The sequence below is a fragment of the Rhododendron vialii genome, chromosome 4a (assembly GCF_030253575.1).
Source record: "Rhododendron vialii isolate Sample 1 chromosome 4a, ASM3025357v1".
Taxonomy (NCBI): Eukaryota; Viridiplantae; Streptophyta; class Magnoliopsida; order Ericales; family Ericaceae; genus Rhododendron; species Rhododendron vialii.
This window is the reverse complement of record NC_080560.1, coordinates 4297957-4315883: the sequence shown is the minus strand read 5'-3', so window position 1 is coordinate 4315883 and position 17927 is coordinate 4297957. Positions and strand designations below refer to the sequence as shown.

The window sequence follows — 17927 nt, the reverse complement described above, 5'->3', positions numbered from 1 at the left end:
GGGAGAGGATCTATGTCCTAATTGAATATAGACTGAGTTCCAGTCTAGTTTGGCTAAGGACCAGTCACCTAAAATTTTAATTTTTCAATCTATCCCAGATTCAAAAAAATGATCAGAATCATTTGTTTTGCAGAACTCATCGAGAAGAATATACGTATTGAAAATCAGTTTGATCGGACTTCATTTGCCATATGAAAAAATCGCATTTGTGCGAGGAAAAAAAGAAAGGCGCCACACTAGTTTGAAACTTCAACAATATCTTTTTTTTGTTTGGACAAATGCGATGCATTAATAAAGAAAACGAAGTCCTATCAAACTAACTTTTGGCATGGATATTCTTCTCGACATATTCAATAAAATGAACGATGTCTGTAATGTTTTTGAATCCAGAATAAACCCAAAGATATTGAAAATTGGAGGGGACGGGACCTTATAAAACTGGACATACGGAAACTCAATCTTGAAATAATAAGGTTGCTGATTTTGCCACTCATTTTTTTGTTAACGACACTCTTCTGCAAGTATTCAGAGGAGTAGCGTTAATAAAAAAGGGGTGGCAAAATCATTTCCGATAATTTATAGAAGCAGCTAATATCGCTGCCTTTTCAAAACAGCAGGCGTTATAATATTCAGAGAGTCGCACGAAGTAATTCAAACAAGTTACCTGTTGGGGTATATTCTTCCAATCTGTACGGCAGAGATCTAAGGCTGTAAGACCTTCTTTGTTAACAGACGCCAACTCAATTGAAGCCGAAGAAGCTAATAACATTGCCTTTTCATAGTCATTTTCTTTTATTGCCAGATGCAAAGGCGTGTTTCCTTCATCATCGCCTACATTAACAAGCTCCAATATTTCGGGAATCCTGATCAGGAAACGAACATCCCGAAATTTGCAAAGATGAAGTACATGTTGTTAAAAAAATGTAATTTGTAATCTTCTAGAATAATGTAGAATAAGTGTCTAAGTTAAAAATAATTAGAAGTGTGTGGAAGTAATAATTGTATTAGAAGTGTGTAGAAGTAATAATTGTATTTATGCACATGGGTAGAATTAGATGATTCTAGAAGATGGGAGATCTTTCATGAAATTAAGCACATGTGCTTATCTCTAGACAATTCTAGAGAAGTGTAGGTTGGTAGAAGTGCTCTATAAATAGAGCCTTGTTGTACTCATTTTGTGAAATGAAAATCTACTAAAAGCCTTTCACAACTCCTCCTTATAACATCTCTCACTCATCCTTTCCCACTCTCTTGTCCAATTTACTTCAAAATATAACCAAGCACCCCAACAATTTTGGTATCAGAGCAGGTTTAACCGATCCATCCTTGTCCTTCTTTCATCCACCATGGAGACCAACTCTTCCACTTTCAACTATGCACAAAATCTCATCCCTATATTTGAGGGAGAGAACTATGACTATTGGAGCATCCAAATGCATACTTTATTTGTCTCACAAGAATTGTGGGATCTTGTTGAAAGCGGATACGAGGCACCGGCACATGCCGAAGAAGAAGCAACTTGGACGGAAGCAAGGAAGAAGAAATTCAAGGAGAACAAGAAGAGAGATGCTTTGGCCCTCCTCAACATTCAACGTGGGGTAAGCAAATCTATCTTTCCACGAATTATGGGTGCAAAAACTTCAAAAGAAGCATGGGAGACATTAAAAATTGAATATCAAGGTTATGATAGGGTTATCTCCATTAAACTTCAAACACTTTGGAGAGACTTTGATAATCTAGCAATGAAGGAAAATGAATCCGTTCAAACGTTCTTTTCCCGAGTTGCTGGAATTATCAATCAAATTCGAAGTTATGGAGATACCCTTCCGGATAAAAGAATCGTTGAAAAGGTTCTTAGGAGTTTGCCTCCAAAGTTTGAACATGTTGTAGCCGCTATTGAAGAATCCAAGGATTTGTCTAAACTTACTCGACATGAACTAATGAGTTCTCTCGAGGCCCATGAACAAAGAATGAGCAGGTTCACAAATCAATCATTGGAGCAAGCATTTCAAAGCAAAATCAATTTTGGAGGAAAGAATCAAGAAGATCAAGAGAAGGGCTCATCTCGAGGAGGAGGCATGAACGGACAAAGACGGGGAGGCCAAAATGCATTTCAAGCTCGGAAGAAAGGAAAAGGATACGACAATCAGAGAAATCCTAATTGCGGCAACTCTAACTCTTCTTGCATTATTTGCAAAAAATCTAATCATGCATCCAAAGATTGCAGATTTAAATGCAAGAGATGCAAGGTTTCTAATCATTCTGATCGAGATTGCTGGTTCAATCAAGAAAAAAACAAAGCTAATTTTTCAGAAGAAAATGAAGCTGAACACCTATTCTCTTGCATGAATGCTCAACAAGAGTCAGATAACATTTGGTATTTGGATAGTGGATGCAGTAATCATATGACAGGCGATCGTAAAAAGTTTGTGCAGCTGGATGATAAAGTTTCTTCACAAGTGAAGCTCGGAGATGGAAAGCTGCAGAATATCGAAGGAAAAGGAGTTATTGCCGTCTATACCAAGGGAGGTAACAAAAGACTAATTTCTGATGTCTTTTATGTTCCGGGGCTTACTCAAAACTTATTAAGCGTGGGGCAATTACTGCAAAAAGGCTATGCACTTAACTTTGATAGTGATGAGTGCACCATCATTGACAAAAAGAAAAATTTTAAAGTGGCAACAGTCAAAATGACTCCAAATAAAGTTTTTCCGTTAATAATGCCACTTAATGAAAATTTTGCCCTTAAAGGAGAAAAAAATTGATGACTCATATTTGTGGCATCTAAGATATGGCCACTTAAATTACAAGGGCATGAGATTACTAAAGGAGAAAAATATGGTGAAAGGGCTACCAAATATTGATAAAATTGATAAAGTTTGTGAGGAATGTATATATGGAAAAATGCATAGACTACCATTTCCAAAGTTCGCTTGGAGAGCTAAAGCGCCTTTGGAATTGGTGCATTCTGATATTTTTGGCCCTACCAGAACACCATCTCTTGGTGGAAAAAGATATTTTCTCCTCTTTGTTGATGACTATACAAGGATGATGTGGCTATACATCCTTGACAAAAAATCAGAAGCTTTCTCTGTATTCCTCAAATTTCAAGCCTTGGTGGAGAGACAAAGCGGAAGACAAATAAAGACACTTCGGACAGATCGTGGTGGCGAATTCATCTACACTCCATTCATGGACTATTGCCAGGAAAAAGGAATCAAGAGGCAACTTACAATCCGGAAAACACCTCAACAAAATGGAGTGGCAGAACGAAAGAACCAGACAATTGCAGAGATGGCACGGAGCATGCTTAAAGGCAAAGGGCTTCCTAACACATTCTGGGCCGAAGCAGTCAATACTGCTGTTTTCATCCTCAACCGTTCTCCCACTAAGGCAGTTCGAAACAAGACACCATATGAGGCGTGGAGCAAATAGAAGCCTCAGGTAAATTTTCTAAAGATTTTTGGATGCATTGCATATGCATTAGTTCCCTCAGAGAAAAGGGAAAAATTTGACGAAAAAGGGGAGAAATATATTTTCATCGGATATAGTGACGAATCCAAGGGCTATCGTCTCTATAATCCAAACACAAATAAATTTACTATTTCTCGAGATGTAATATTTGATGAAGCTGCGGCGTGGAAGTGGGAGGACAATTCCTTCCAAGAGCCAAAGCTTTTTGAGGCTGATAATGCAGGACATGAGCAAGAAGCTTTGACTCCAGACCCAGGTCCAAATCAAAGCCCACGAACCAATCCAGAGAGCTCATCGTCGGATGACCTCAATCCAATAAGAAAGGTACGTTCCTTACGAGATATATATGATTCTTGTGATTTTGCCTTCTTCACTTGTGAACCACATAATTTTGAGGAAGCAGCAAAAGAAGAAATTTGGCTAAAAGCAATGAATGAAGAAATTGCAACTATCGAGAAAAATCACACGTGGGATCTTGTGGAGCTACCAAAAGGAAAGGACGTAATCGGACTCAAATGGGTCTATAAGACAAAATACAAAGAAGATGGATCAATCCAGAAGCACAAAGCACGCTTAGTAGCAAAAGGCTACTCACAGCAGCCTGGAGTGGATTTCAATGAAACATTTGCTCCTGTCGCTCGCATGGAGACCATCAGAACAGTTCTTGCCTTGGCAGCACATCACGAGCTTCCCGTATATCAGCTCGATGTTAAATCTGCTTTTCTCAATGGTGAACTAGAAGAAGAGGTTTACGTGGAGCAACCACAAGGCTATACAGTCAAAGGAAAAGAAGGCAAAGTGTATCGACTTCGGAAGGCCCTCTACGGCTTGAAGCAAGCACCGCGAGCTTGGAATAGCAATATTGACAAGTACTTCTGTCAAAGCGGATTTCAAAGAAACCAAAGTGAACCATCCTTATATGTCAAAAAGGGAGGTACGCAAGATTTTCTCATTGTTTGCCTTTATGTTGATGATTTAATCTACACAGGCACCAATGTAGCAATGCTCGATGAATTTAAAAATGCTATGATGAAGGAATATGAGATGACAGATCTAGGCCTTATGAGATATTTTCTCGGCATTCAAGTAAGGCAGTCTAAAGGAGAGATTTTTATCTCTCAAGAAAAATATCTTGAAGACTTATTAAAGAAATTCCGCATGAGCGACTGTAAACCAGTCTCTACACCCCTCTCTTTAAATGAGAAGTTGCAATTAAATGATGGAGCGGAGAAGGTCGATGCTACGGCCTATCGAAGATTGGTTGGATCGCTAAACTATCTCACTCATACAAGGCCTGATATTGTGTATTCTGTAAATCTTATCTCGAGATTTATGCACGAGCCGAGCAAGCTACACTATGCAGCAACCAAGCGGATCCTCCGTTATCTCCAAGGGACGAAGAAATTTGGCATCAAGTATACAAAAGAGAATGACTGCAAGCTTATTGGCTACACCGATAGTGATTGGGCCGGATCAATTGACGATCGAAAGAGCACATCTGGCCAAGTATTTTGCTTGGGAACTAAAATTATATCTTGGAATTCCAAAAAACAAAAGACAATTGCCTTGTCCTCAGCAGAAGCAGAATATATTGCAGCAACAGATGCAGCATGTGAAGCTGTATGGCTCAGAAGAATACTTTCTGATATGGAGCATAAAGAAGAAGGCCCTGCAGTCATCTACTGCGATAATATGTCAGCCATAGCAATGAGCAAAAATCCAGTCTTTCATGGCAGGACAAAGCACATTGAGCTCCGACATCACTTTATCAGAGACTTAGTGCAGAAAGGAGAAATTTAGCTTGAGTTCATCAACACGAAGGAGCAGCTAGCTGACATAATGACCAAAGCAGTGGCAGCAGATAAATTCTCTCAATTTCAAGAGATCATGAAGATTACAAATTAAGGAGGAGTGTTAAAAAAATGTAATTTGTAATCTTCTAGAATAATGTAGAATAAGTGTCTAAGTTAAAAATAATTAGAAGTGTGTGGAAGTAATAATTGTATTAGAAGTGTGTAGAAGTAATAATTGTATTTATGCACATGGGTAGAATTAGATGATTCTAGAAGATGGGAGATCTTTCATGAAATTAAGCACATGTGCTTATCTCTAGACAATTCTAGAGAAGTGTAGGTTGGTAGAAGTGCTCTATAAATAGAGCCTTGTTGTACTCATTTTGTGAAATGAAAATCTACTAAAAGCCTTTCACAACTCCTCCTTATAACATCTCTCACTCATCCTTTCCCACTCTCTTGTCCAATTTACTTCAAAATATAACCAAGCACCCCAACACATGTCGACCTTCGTGATTGCGCGCCTCGATTGACTCTGGACATATCTTGAGTATATCCCGACAAAAATACCAACGCCCGCTGCTCGCTGCTCCAAGGAGAGGGGTGTGACCGTCATTATCGGGAAAGAGGGCAATCGAAGCGTCGGCCTTTAACATTTGATGAACAAAATCCAAATAATCTGCTTCTACTGCATAGTGAATGGCTGCCTTTCCGTGGTCATCTATTTGTCTCATCAGATCCGGTTTTTTTCTTATTAGAATAGAAATAATTATGACTGCAAGAAGCCGCATGAGAAATTAGAGGGATATTATATATATTATTTGGAGCTGGTACCCCTCATACAAAAGTTAACACCAATTTTGACACAAAATTAATCGGAGTTCCACGCAATTGATCGAAGCCGTTCAATTTGTTTAAAATATGTTTTAAGAGTTCTTGTAAAAAATCAACTCATTCCAATACCAGTAGGGGTTTGATCGGTTCATTAAGTTTTATTATGTAAAAGTTGACATGAATCAACTAATTGAACTGATCAAGCACTTACTGATATTCAAATGAGTTGATTTTTTTACAGAAATTCTTAAAAATATATTTTAAACAAATTGAATAGCTCTGATCATTTGCTTAAAACTCCAAAATGGGTCTCTCACAAACGTTGTGTGACTGGAAATGGCCTCGTAGAATTTAATACAGTAATAAAAGGAGAACACAAAAGAGAATAAAATTTTCTACCTAGGGGTGGAGAAGTGGCCAGGCTTTTCCTCCAAAGTAATTCCCTGCCGCCACGTTATCAAAAGTACAAAACCAATTGTAGAATTGTCGTGCTTTGGACTCTTAGGGTTAAACCAATTACTCGTCCCGTAAAAATTAATGTTCCAATTTTCAGAAACTCAAGAATAACATATGATTAAAAAAATAAGTCTTCCAGTTTTCAATTCGTTTGAACCGCTGCAAAAATCTTATTTTTCTGATCATTTTATTCTAAAGGGTTATAATTATTTTTTGTCTCTAGGGCTCCCATAATTAAGTTTCTACTCTTTATTTGGGATCCTATTGAGCAGAAACTTAATTATGAGAGCACTCGAGACAAAATTAAATTACAACTCTTTGGAAAATATAATCAGAAAAATAAGATATTCGTAACGGTTCAAACGGATTCAAAATTAAAATACTTAATTTTTGAAAAATGATTTTCACACTTCCTTTTTTATTTTTATCCAAGCAAATTTCAAGTATTGTCCTTGAATAAGTAAAAAAGTATATTAAATAAAGGGCAAAATAATAAATTCAAGTGGATAAAGACCAAAAAAAATGAACTGTGAATTATAAAAAAAGAAGTGTGAAAATCAATTCCCTTTTTTTCGTAGTCATGTTATCCTTCAATTTCTAGAAATTGGAACACTAGTTTTTACCAGAGTAATTGTTCGTTTCCCCAGGTAAGAGTCCAAATCACAACACGTGATTCTACAATTGGTTTTGTACTTATCATAACGCAGCGGCTGGAAATTGGTTTGAAGGAAAAACCTACTTCTCCTAGCTCATAGCATAACATATACTAGTTCCCTTCGTAGTTTTCTTCTCATTGACCAATTATCTCCTCAAATCCAAGATTATTCAAACACAAGTACACATGCATTCTTATAATTATGTGTGAATGGATAGTTGGATATATTACACCAAAGATCTGGTTCATTCATCTAGCGTAGTAGTAGGAGTAGTATTTAAGGGAAAAAGTGGAAAGGATGGGAAGTGCTACAATACACACCCCTTATTTGGGTGTGTATCATATGCACCTTTATTAAAACACACTAAAATGTTATGATTCTCAAAATGTTATGAATCTATTGCTAAAAAGTTACGAATCATATTGATAAAAAGTTACGAATTTTTAGTATAAAAGTTACGATACGAAATAAAATGTTATGAATGACCGGTCCTACAAAGAATTTTTATGAGGTGGCACAATATGAACCACACAATAGGTGCATATGGTACACACCTTAAAGGGGTGTGTACTGAAGATTTTCCCGGAAAGGATAATCCATTTTCGGGGCTATGTTTAGAGGTACGAAACACTAATTACGTACCACAACAATCTCGTGCAGCATGCAACGCATTCAGTCCGTCTGGGCTTTTTGTGCTATATGACCGATTTGATAGTAAAATATCCAACATAAATGACTCGCAACGAGATTCGGCAGCCAGAAAAAGTGGACTCTTTCCAGCACCATTAACTAAGGTCGCCATTTCAGGATCCAATCTTAATAAATACTGTGCCACCTCCTCGTGTCCATTCCTTAGGGCGTCATGTAGAGCTGTAGTACCATGTATCAATTGACAATCAACTAGCACTTCTTCCGCATCTCTTTGACGACGACTACTACTCAAGTTTGTTTCATTCTCCGGAGCCCTCGAGTTTGTTTCATTCTCCAAAGAAGTAGCTGTTGGAAATATTGATCATTAGGATATTTGTAAACACAAATGTAATAAGAGGTCACAACCACAAAAATAACAATATGTTGAGATCAGCGAAACCGAAACTGACTCCATCAGAGACTTAAGTAGAACATAGCCCTCAAATTAAAAACAACTGACATGCAAAGCAGCTCTTCGAAATTTCAAATCACAAGGGACAGAAGGAACCAAGTGCTTGAGATGAAATTCGATTTCTTTCAACACTAAGCTGCTGGAAAAAAAAAAAATTTATTGTAGCGATTCCTCCTGTGTTTTTTGCGAAACCTCAACTGTAACCAACAACATTGGCTCGCAGAACACTTTGTAATTAAACACAAATAATAGGAGATAGATCTAAAAATAATAATATGGTGAGATCATAGTTTAAGTAGAGAAATAGGAGTAGAGAAAACTTATTGATATTTGATAGAGGTACGCAAAACGTGGTTTTCCTTAGAGAACAAACGATTTTTAGGAAACTTTGTGTGCATCTAAATTGTTTCCCACAAACCAAAAGCCGCAGTCTACTCAAAAAAATACACTCAAAAGCTCCTCACAAACCAAAGAACCGCTTGTATGTCCAAACAATACACTCAAAATTATACATCAATGAACTGCCAAAGCAACACAAGAATAACTTCATTTTTTAGTATAAAACTCCATGTTATAATTTTTTTTGAACGGCGAAGAAAATTTTGTTAGCCATAAATAAAACTCTTGATATTTTATGCATTTCCACACTCATGTCACTACAAGAAAAATGAAAATTGGTGACAAAAAAGTGGCGACGAAATTTAATTTTGTCACTAAATGAGTATATTTGGCGACGAAAATAAATTCGTCACCGTTTTGACAACTTCTGTGACGAAATAATTTTGTCACCAATTATACCTGTTTAGCGACGAAAAAAATATTTTCGTCATCAAAAGTACCCATTTGGAGACGAAATACATTTTTCGTCACCAAAAGCTTAAAAAAAAGTGACGAAATTATTTTTTGTCACCAAATGCTTACCTTTGGTGACGAAAAATAATTTCGTCACCATTTTAACGCTTTCAGCGACGAAAAATATATTTCGTCATCAAATGGGTACCTTTCGTGACGAAATTTATGAATTGCGCTTTGTCACTAATGTATTTCGAACATAACTCTTTACTAAAAACTCCGATTGAGATAATTCAAATTGGGTTTGAACAATAACGCAATTGCCTACAACTTTCATGTTTATCAAAATTACTAATTTTAATGTTTAAAGGTTCAAAATTACATTTGAAACATATTTTTATGTTAAACATATATATTATATATTAGATATTTCAAATATTTACTGAAAAGTGTGTGTGGTGCAGTTGGTTAGAGCTTGCGCGAAAAACTTAAGAGACTCGGGTTCGAAACCCAGCAAGAGTAAGAAAGAAGGATTTTTTTCCCATATGAAAATGTCTTTTGCAACGAAAATTTTCGTCACCGATGAGACTCATCAGTGACGAATTTTTTCGTTGCCAAAAGGAATAATTTATGACAAAAAATTTCGTCGTCAAAAAACACAATAAGTGAGGAAAAAAATTTCGTCATCAATTATTCACTTTTTGATAACTAAATATTTCGTCATCAAAAGACACTATAGGTGACAAAAAATAGATTTCGTCACCAGGTACGAATCCTCGACAACCTTTAGTCGACAAATTTTTTTTCGTCACCTATATTATTTGTGACGAAAAACAAGCAATTTGTGACGATATTCATTCGTCACCCAATGCAATTTTTCTTGTAGTGTGTATCTCCGGACCAAGAGGTTAATACCCCAAACAAATAGGAGTAGCATCTACTATACGGCACAAAACTCCATGAATATGAATGAGAAGTTACAATTTGAGAGTTTAATTTGATATCAAAATATATTATGATCTACTTGTAATATGCAAACCTTTATGGAATTAAATAAAAAATTCAAAATAAACTTATAAAAGATTTCTCTAACAGTAGCTAAATCGTCTTATAATGTATGTACCCTGTTCCAATTGATCATCAAGTAGCCTTTCTTCCACATCTTTTTGACGACGACTAATATTACTCGAGTTTGTTCCATTCTCGTACAGTGGCCACATTGTCTTGTACTGTACCCTGCTCCAATTGATGATCTACTAGCCCTTCTTCCACATCTCTTTGACGACCACTGCTCATTGAGTTTGTTCCACTCTCCACAACAGTAGCCGTATCATCATCTTGCTTCGGGAGCTCATTATTAGGGTCCGCAAGTGTTTTCACCACTTGGAGGTGACCAAACCTAGCTGCGACAAGGAGAGGGGTGTCACCTTGTGAGTTCACTTGGTCAGAAAGAAAAGGGAAGCGCAGGAGAGCTTCCGCAACGAAGGTATCACGTCCGGCTTTTGCTGCTATGTGAAGGATATTGTTGTTGCCGTGTTGCGTCCTGTTGAGAAAAATACCATCTTGGATACGCATGGCCTCTTCCTCTGTTATGTTTCTTCCATCGATTCCTGAGAGACGACGCCCCCCTTCCTTGCTGCCTCGTAGAGTTTAGGATCCTTCCTCACTCTGTCTCGATCTCTCTCTCTCTCTCTCTCTCTAGGGGTGTGAAATGTGCGTATGCGTATGAGCCATGAGGTAGTACTTAAAAGAGCGGCTTTGCCACCCTTGTAGAGGATGGAAGAAAGGGGTTTAGTGACGGCGACTGCCACGACAAGAATATTAGAAAATATAATTATTATATATGAAAAAATAATTTTATCCTCTACTTTATAGTCTCGCCACTGCTATTTTTATTATTATTATATACTAATCATAAATCTTCTATTTTTTTTTTCAAGAAGGGAGACCCAAAAAACTATTCCAAAACTAAATTTAATGGACCAAAGTGAAATAATATAGATGATGATATATAATTAAGAAAAAAAACTCCACACTCTAACTCTAAAATAACTTAACCTAAAAAATTAAGAGAATTTAATTATAATGTCACTCCCCAAATTTATAATGTCACTCTTAAATCCCTATATGAATTTTTCAAATTGATAACCGCACCCAGATCCCTATATGGATTTTTTAAATTGATAACCGCACTCCCTTTTTGGGAGTGACATTATAAATTTGGAAAGTGACATTATCAATACCCAAAATTAAAGTTAGTCTTTTTTCTTACTCCGTGTGCAAAAATATCATTTACTATAGTTTTTGTTATGTTATTTTAATTTTTTGTGGAGCCGATAATTATTAATATTATAATGTATCTTTTATTTTTTAAATACACATTTCGTCACTACTAGGCTAAAATCTTGGTTTTGTCCCTATTTGTAGCACTTGATGGCTTGCTTGATTCCGAAGAAATTTTGACGCGGTTTGGCCTTCCCTTGCCTTTTTTGGCCTTACCTTGTGATTCTTATCATCAGACTTTCATTAGTTCCTGCAGCTAATCTAGGACCATACCCAAACACACATCCAAATACACACCCATGCATATAAATATGTGGACTCCACACACACACTTGTGTGTACGAGTGTGTAAAGTGGATGTGGTTCTAAAACTACTCTTAGTTCCCTTGGTCTGTTGGTCAAGTCTTCATAATAAATTTGTTTTGCCTATATAAAAAAAAAAAAAAACCTACTCTTAGTTCCTGAGTTTGAAGTCTCCCTTTGTGTTGGTTTCTATTTTAATTTAGTTTTTCAATCATTATCCTATTTCTTTTTCTAATAATTACACTATTTCTTCAATTATTATTTTGTCATCCCTCTTTATTTCTATCCAATCATTATTCTATTTTTCTATCCAATCATTACCCTTATGACATTGTTTTGAGAAAGGAGACTTGACAATTGAAGAAGAGTATTAAAAATATATTCGGTTTCCTAACGCAAGTTAAGTAAGCACAAAGCTAGATGCTTTTGCTTTTGCTTTTTCTTTAGGGTTTTCTCAGAAGAGAAGAAAGGTGTACTTGGAAGATTTTGAACGGTTTAGTAAAAAATTGTTCGAATCAAGTCCTTTCCGATCATTTTTTTTGCTGATTCATCACGGGTACCCTTAAAATCACGTTCTGAACACATTGAGCGGCTCGGATCGTTGCAATTCGATCAGAAAAGGGGAGGTCCGCACGGTAGACCGGTAAAGGATCCCTCACTGGATCCGTGGTGTGTATATATATATATAGAGAGGGAGAGTTAGGTTCCGGTGAGGGATCCCTCATTTTATTAAAATGCGGGACTCCCCTTTCCGATTGAATTTCGATGATCCGAGCCGGTCAAAGTTATCAGAACGTGATTTTAAGGGTCCTCGTGAGAAATCAGCAAAAAAAATGACCAGGAAGGGCTTCATCCGAGCAATTTTCATTGAACGGTTCAAAAATAACTGCTCGGATGACGCCCTTCCCGGTCATTTTTTTTGCTAATTTCTCGTGGGGACCCTTAAAATTACGTTATGCACACATTGAACGGTTCGGATTTTCAAATTTTGATCCGGAAATGAAAGTCCCTCATTTTAACAAAATGAGGGATCCCTCATTTGAAAATTCCTCTATATGTGTGTGTGTGTGTATATATATATATATATATATATGTATGTATATTTATTTATTTATATAAAAGCTAGTCCTGTGTGAAAACCACTTTTTCTTCTGGATCATGGAAGTCGTTCTTCGTGATTTCACTGGTGTGAAACGTGTATAGTACAAATGGGAAAGATGGCCACATTTTGTTCTGTTTTACAAGCATTTTGTGCCCGTTCGATTTACGGGATAAAAAAAATTACATTGATTTTTTTTCGGCCCCATATATGCATTGAACTGGCACAATACTAGTTAATGAAAAGATACTACTATTTTTCCTAATTTAGTATTCGTTGCGCCCTAGCATTGGTCTTATTTTATGCATTAAAAGACATATTTGTACATAAAGGAATTTATGTCCTATTTTTCGTGTTCACAATAAGAACTTTATGTCTTGGAAAGTATTAGATATTAATGGAAACCGCAAGCATTGCCAACCCTGCCATGCACCAAGATTTCACTACATGAATTTCATACCAACGAAATCTCCACTTGTCAACTAGGCAAAATGGATAACAACCGTATTTGTGCCAAAACCTGCTTTCCATATTGCCTAGTTTACACTCGATAATCTTGTAAATTTTAATTATGCAATCTTTTCAATTCTGACACGAAGTAAAAATGCGACATAAAAGCCGTTAAAAAAAAATATTAATGCGACATACAAAGGTCAAGCATTGACAGCCCGTATTTCGTATTTTTTTTCAAGATATTATCATAATTATTGTTCCCATTTTTCTTTTTTCCTGAGTCCTAATAATTTCGAAACTCCTCACGCTGTTGAATTAAGTATTCAGCATCAGGAATGAAAATGTAGATTATGGTCATGTACGACTTTGCCAATGTACATGTTACATTTTTACAGAAATTATTATGCCTAACAATTCAAAATTCATAGATGTTGAATTTGAACTTCCTACGCTGGTGAATTAAGTATTCGGCCATCAGTATTGGCAAAATGAAACGCCGTGCTAACATGCATTGTGTTTTTTCTTGATAGTTCAACGTAAATGGATCTTGACATATCATACTGCTTTCAAAGTACATATCATCCATTACATTATTTTCTCGGGCTAAAGTAATTAATATGAAAAGGGAATTCTATTGAACAATTAATTTTCATCTAATCATGACCCAAACAAGTTGAGAGTTTAACCACGTCTATACATAAAGTCCATGATTTATCTGTTAGGTTAAGATGGCGGTTCAGAAATTTTCAACTCTTCACATGTGAAATCTCTCAAGTTCTCTCATTGCAAACTTTGATTCCAATTGTCAACCTCGTCAATGTTTTTGAGGGAAATACAAGCCTCTCGAAAAGAAAGAAAATGTGTGATTTGGAATTCGAAAAGAAAGAAAATGCGACATAGAAAGGCCAGGCATTGACATCCCGTATTTCGTTTTTTTGTTTTTTATCCTTTTCTTTTGGATGTAACAACACCGACGAAAGTTTGTCGTCCCTTTTGTGCAATAGTTGTGGGAATAATAAATTGACCTAAACTATGAGCAAGTCCAGAAGACTCGGTAAAGACCAAGCATCTCCAAGCTGCCTAGGCATCTCCCCTTTTCCGCTATTCTACCGAGCAAAATCTCAACAGCCTCGCCAAGGCCTCGGCATTTTAAATAAATGTATTACAAAGAAATAACTCCATTACGGTAACTCGCCTCCTCCGGCGAGTCCCTGACTCCCCGTTTTCTTTAAAAAAAAAAATCGCTAAAAAAGGTATTTTGTCATGTTGTTCACGCTGACAAAAAAGTTGTTATATTCTAACACATCATTCACACTAACAAAAATTTTGTCAACAATTTCATCTTTCTCAACAACCTTGTCACTCACATATCTATCTACAATTTATTTATTAGTTAAAACGACTTGATATTTCTCAATAATTTATTCACTACTGGAAAACTCTTAATAACTTTAAACAATTTTTTTAACATGTTTTTTGTTAGTGGAAACACCACTGTAGCCTCAGCACTATCCTGATACTCTCTCTCTCTCTCTCTCTCTCTCTCTCTCTCTCTCTCTCTCTCTCTCTCTCTCTCTCTCTCTCTCTCTCTCTCTCTCTATTATTAGCAACATATGTAAAAGATTGAGTCTCACATCGTGCATAAACAAAAAAAAAATATCGGATTTTAATATACAATTGGATGGCTCATCACTTTTACAAGACTTAGACTTTTAAGTGATCAATATGGGTCATTGAATACTATATATTGGGTTCAGGCAATGTAATGTGGACTCCGTAAATACTTCTCAAAGAATTGGGCCTGCGTGCACAACGAAGAATCTGCGACGGATCAGACTCCCAACATTTCTCGCACACACCCGAATACACAGTACACAGCCACAGTAGAGCTTGCAAAAATGATGAACTAGTGCACAAGTGGATGACGAAGACGACTGAGAACATGACAAAGATGATCAATCCTTCTCTCTTCACCCCTTTCCCTTGCTTGTCTCATGTGGACACGCCACTCACATAGTAGTGTGGTCAAGCGATCCCACATAGGGGAAAAAAATATTATTATACCGACTTTTTTCCAAAATTAATAAATGATCCATTACAATTTGATGATGACATCGTACTAGATTACTTTTTCAATTGAAACACACACACCCCTCCGTGAAACTTAAAATTTAAAGCACCAACCCATTACAATTTGATGACAATATAAGATTATTTCTTTACTTGAAAGCTTTTTTATTTCTTTATTCAAAAAAGAGAGTATTTATTAGTTTTACATCAAATTTTAGTAAATTATTGGTTCATCTCGGCAAGAGTAATAGGTAAAATAAAATTTTTGGCATAACCTTAAATTTTTTTAAATGAAGACAAAAATCAGTCAAAAAATCAAATTTTCGGCTTTATTCAAACAAATTTTAGTTTGAATCACAATTTTTTAGGTTTTCGATTTCTCTCGTCAGACTCCAAATCTCTCTATTCTCTAACGTTACATTTGCCTTCCCTACTTTTTATTATTTTGTCACAATTCACTCCATCTGCTAATCAAAATCATTGTACATAAAGGAAATTGTGTCCTATTTTTCGTGTTCTCAATAAGAATTTTATTTCTTGGAACTAGTAGATATTAATGGCAACTGTAAGGCATTGCCAAGCAGTATCTGACCGTTTATCTCGGCACGAATGGTTCGAATTGAATCCGAGCGCGTATAGATCTAAACCATATATTATTTGGTCAAAATCCAAGCCGTCAATTGTTGAGATAAACGACCTGATTGACCGCTCGGCAACGCTGCCAAACACTTCTGCTTGGCTGCATCTCTCAATCCTACCGACTAGGCAAAATGGATTACAACCATATTTGTGCCAACACTAGGGGTGTCAAACGGGCCGGGTCAGCACGACACGGTTAAATGTGGCACGCACGGGCACGGGCACGGTCATGACCTAGCACAGCACGACACGGCACGGTCTTAGTGAGCACGTGGACTGGCACGGGCACGGGCACTGTCTTGGCCGGGCACGGCATGATTTTAATGGGCACGTGGACTGGCACGGGGCACAGACGTGGGCGGGCACGGCACAACACAGTTTAGCCGGACACGGGCACGACACGGGTTTGATGGGCACTGGCACGGCACAACATGACACGGTCGTAGAAGGGCACGACGCGGGGCACAGGCACGGAATGTGGACTAGAACGGCACGACACGACATGGTTCTAGCCGGACATGGGCATGGGCACAACACAGCCACGAAAGGGCACAGAAAAACAAAAAATAAATAAATAAGTCAAATGGATTTTTTAATTTAAAAAAAAAACTAAACAATTTCTATTCGGTAAAAAATATTTGATTACCTTTACAAATAAGATATTTAGTTTTAAAAAAACTATTTCTTAAAAAAATAATGTTTTTAAAAAATCATTTTTTTTACCTTTAAAAAATAATCAATTTTTATTCGGTAAAAAATATTTGTTTTGTTTTTGTTAGTGAGTAGACTTTGGACAATTGGTTTGTAAATTTAACATTACAAAATAACAACTAAAGTTAAAAAAAACTTATCAAAATATTTATGGTGCAAGAGTAATTTAATACGAAAGAAAATGTGCAAGAGTCGTATATCCCTAGTTCTAACTTGAAATAAGAAAAAAATTCTCAAAAAAAAAATAAGAAAAAAATACATAGTAGAAATAAGAGGAAAAAAAACTAAAAAAAAACAAAATACATTATAGAAATAAGGGGAAAAAAAAAACCAAAAAGTGATTGGCTACACTGGGACTTAAACCCAAGTCCCTATGTTCTATTATACACAATCAAATCACTATGCCACCAATTAACTTGTGTTATAAATTTAAAAAATTAATATATAATATATAGCTCTATTATATAAAAACGAGACCATCAAGTAGTAGCCACACAATCGTAACGCAATCACGACGATCGATACTATTCAATTCGTTCATTTTATTGTGCTTAGTGTTTTAATCATGGGATCCAATTTTTTCGTGCATCGGATTTTGAAAGCTCTTTCATCAGCACGCTGATTCATTGTTTGATTGAATTTTTTTTACGTCCGATCAAGTATGTAGCGATAAGCATTTTACTTGATTATTGGCATGAATGATCTAATCCCTCCCACATAAAAGTTAGACGGTTTCGATTTTTTAAAAATAGCTTAGGCAACCCTCAAGTGGTGTATTATAAGACTTTAATGTCTTTGGAAGCACCGAATGTGTTCCGATCATGTGATTTCCGACATCCAATTATCACCTATTCAAGGGGGAGTGATAAATTTGATAAGATGTTAAATTGTAACGGTTTGGATTGAACATTTGAAAAAATAATTCTATAGCTACATTTCAAATCTATACATCGAACTCACATGACTCCATCATAGCACATCACAGCATTCTTTTTTGGTTCTTAAGGGTTCAAAGGAATACCGTCCATAAGAGAACAAAAACAAAAACAAAGCAATTTTGTTGTGCGTGCCATACAAAACAGGCACAACACGATTGAAAAATGACACAACACGACACGATCAAGTAAATGGGTTGGCACGGCACGACACGATTAAAAAAAGGGCCAACACGGCACGACACAATTTAAGTAAATGGCCCGGCCCGGCACGACACGATTGAAAAATGGCACGACAAGACACGATTAAAAAACGGGCTGGCATAG

The 17927-nt window shown here is 36.4% G+C and overlaps 1 protein-coding gene across 1 annotated transcript in view; it reads right to left on the bottom strand.

The window, feature by feature from the left end:
* Positions 1-10853, bottom strand: part of LOC131323563 (protein ACCELERATED CELL DEATH 6-like) — a 43117-nt gene extending 32264 nt beyond the window's left edge. Inside the window, exons 1-3 of the mRNA XM_058355416.1 lie at positions 10343-10853; positions 7856-8209; positions 5776-6042 (exon numbers count right to left, since the gene is read on the bottom strand). Of these exons, the coding sequence (XP_058211399.1) occupies positions 5776-6042; positions 7856-8209; positions 10343-10682 (961 nt within the window). The 5' untranslated portion in view covers positions 10683-10853. The remainder of the gene's footprint in view (positions 1-5775; positions 6043-7855; positions 8210-10342) is intronic.
* Between the last annotated feature and the right edge of the window lie 7074 nt (positions 10854-17927).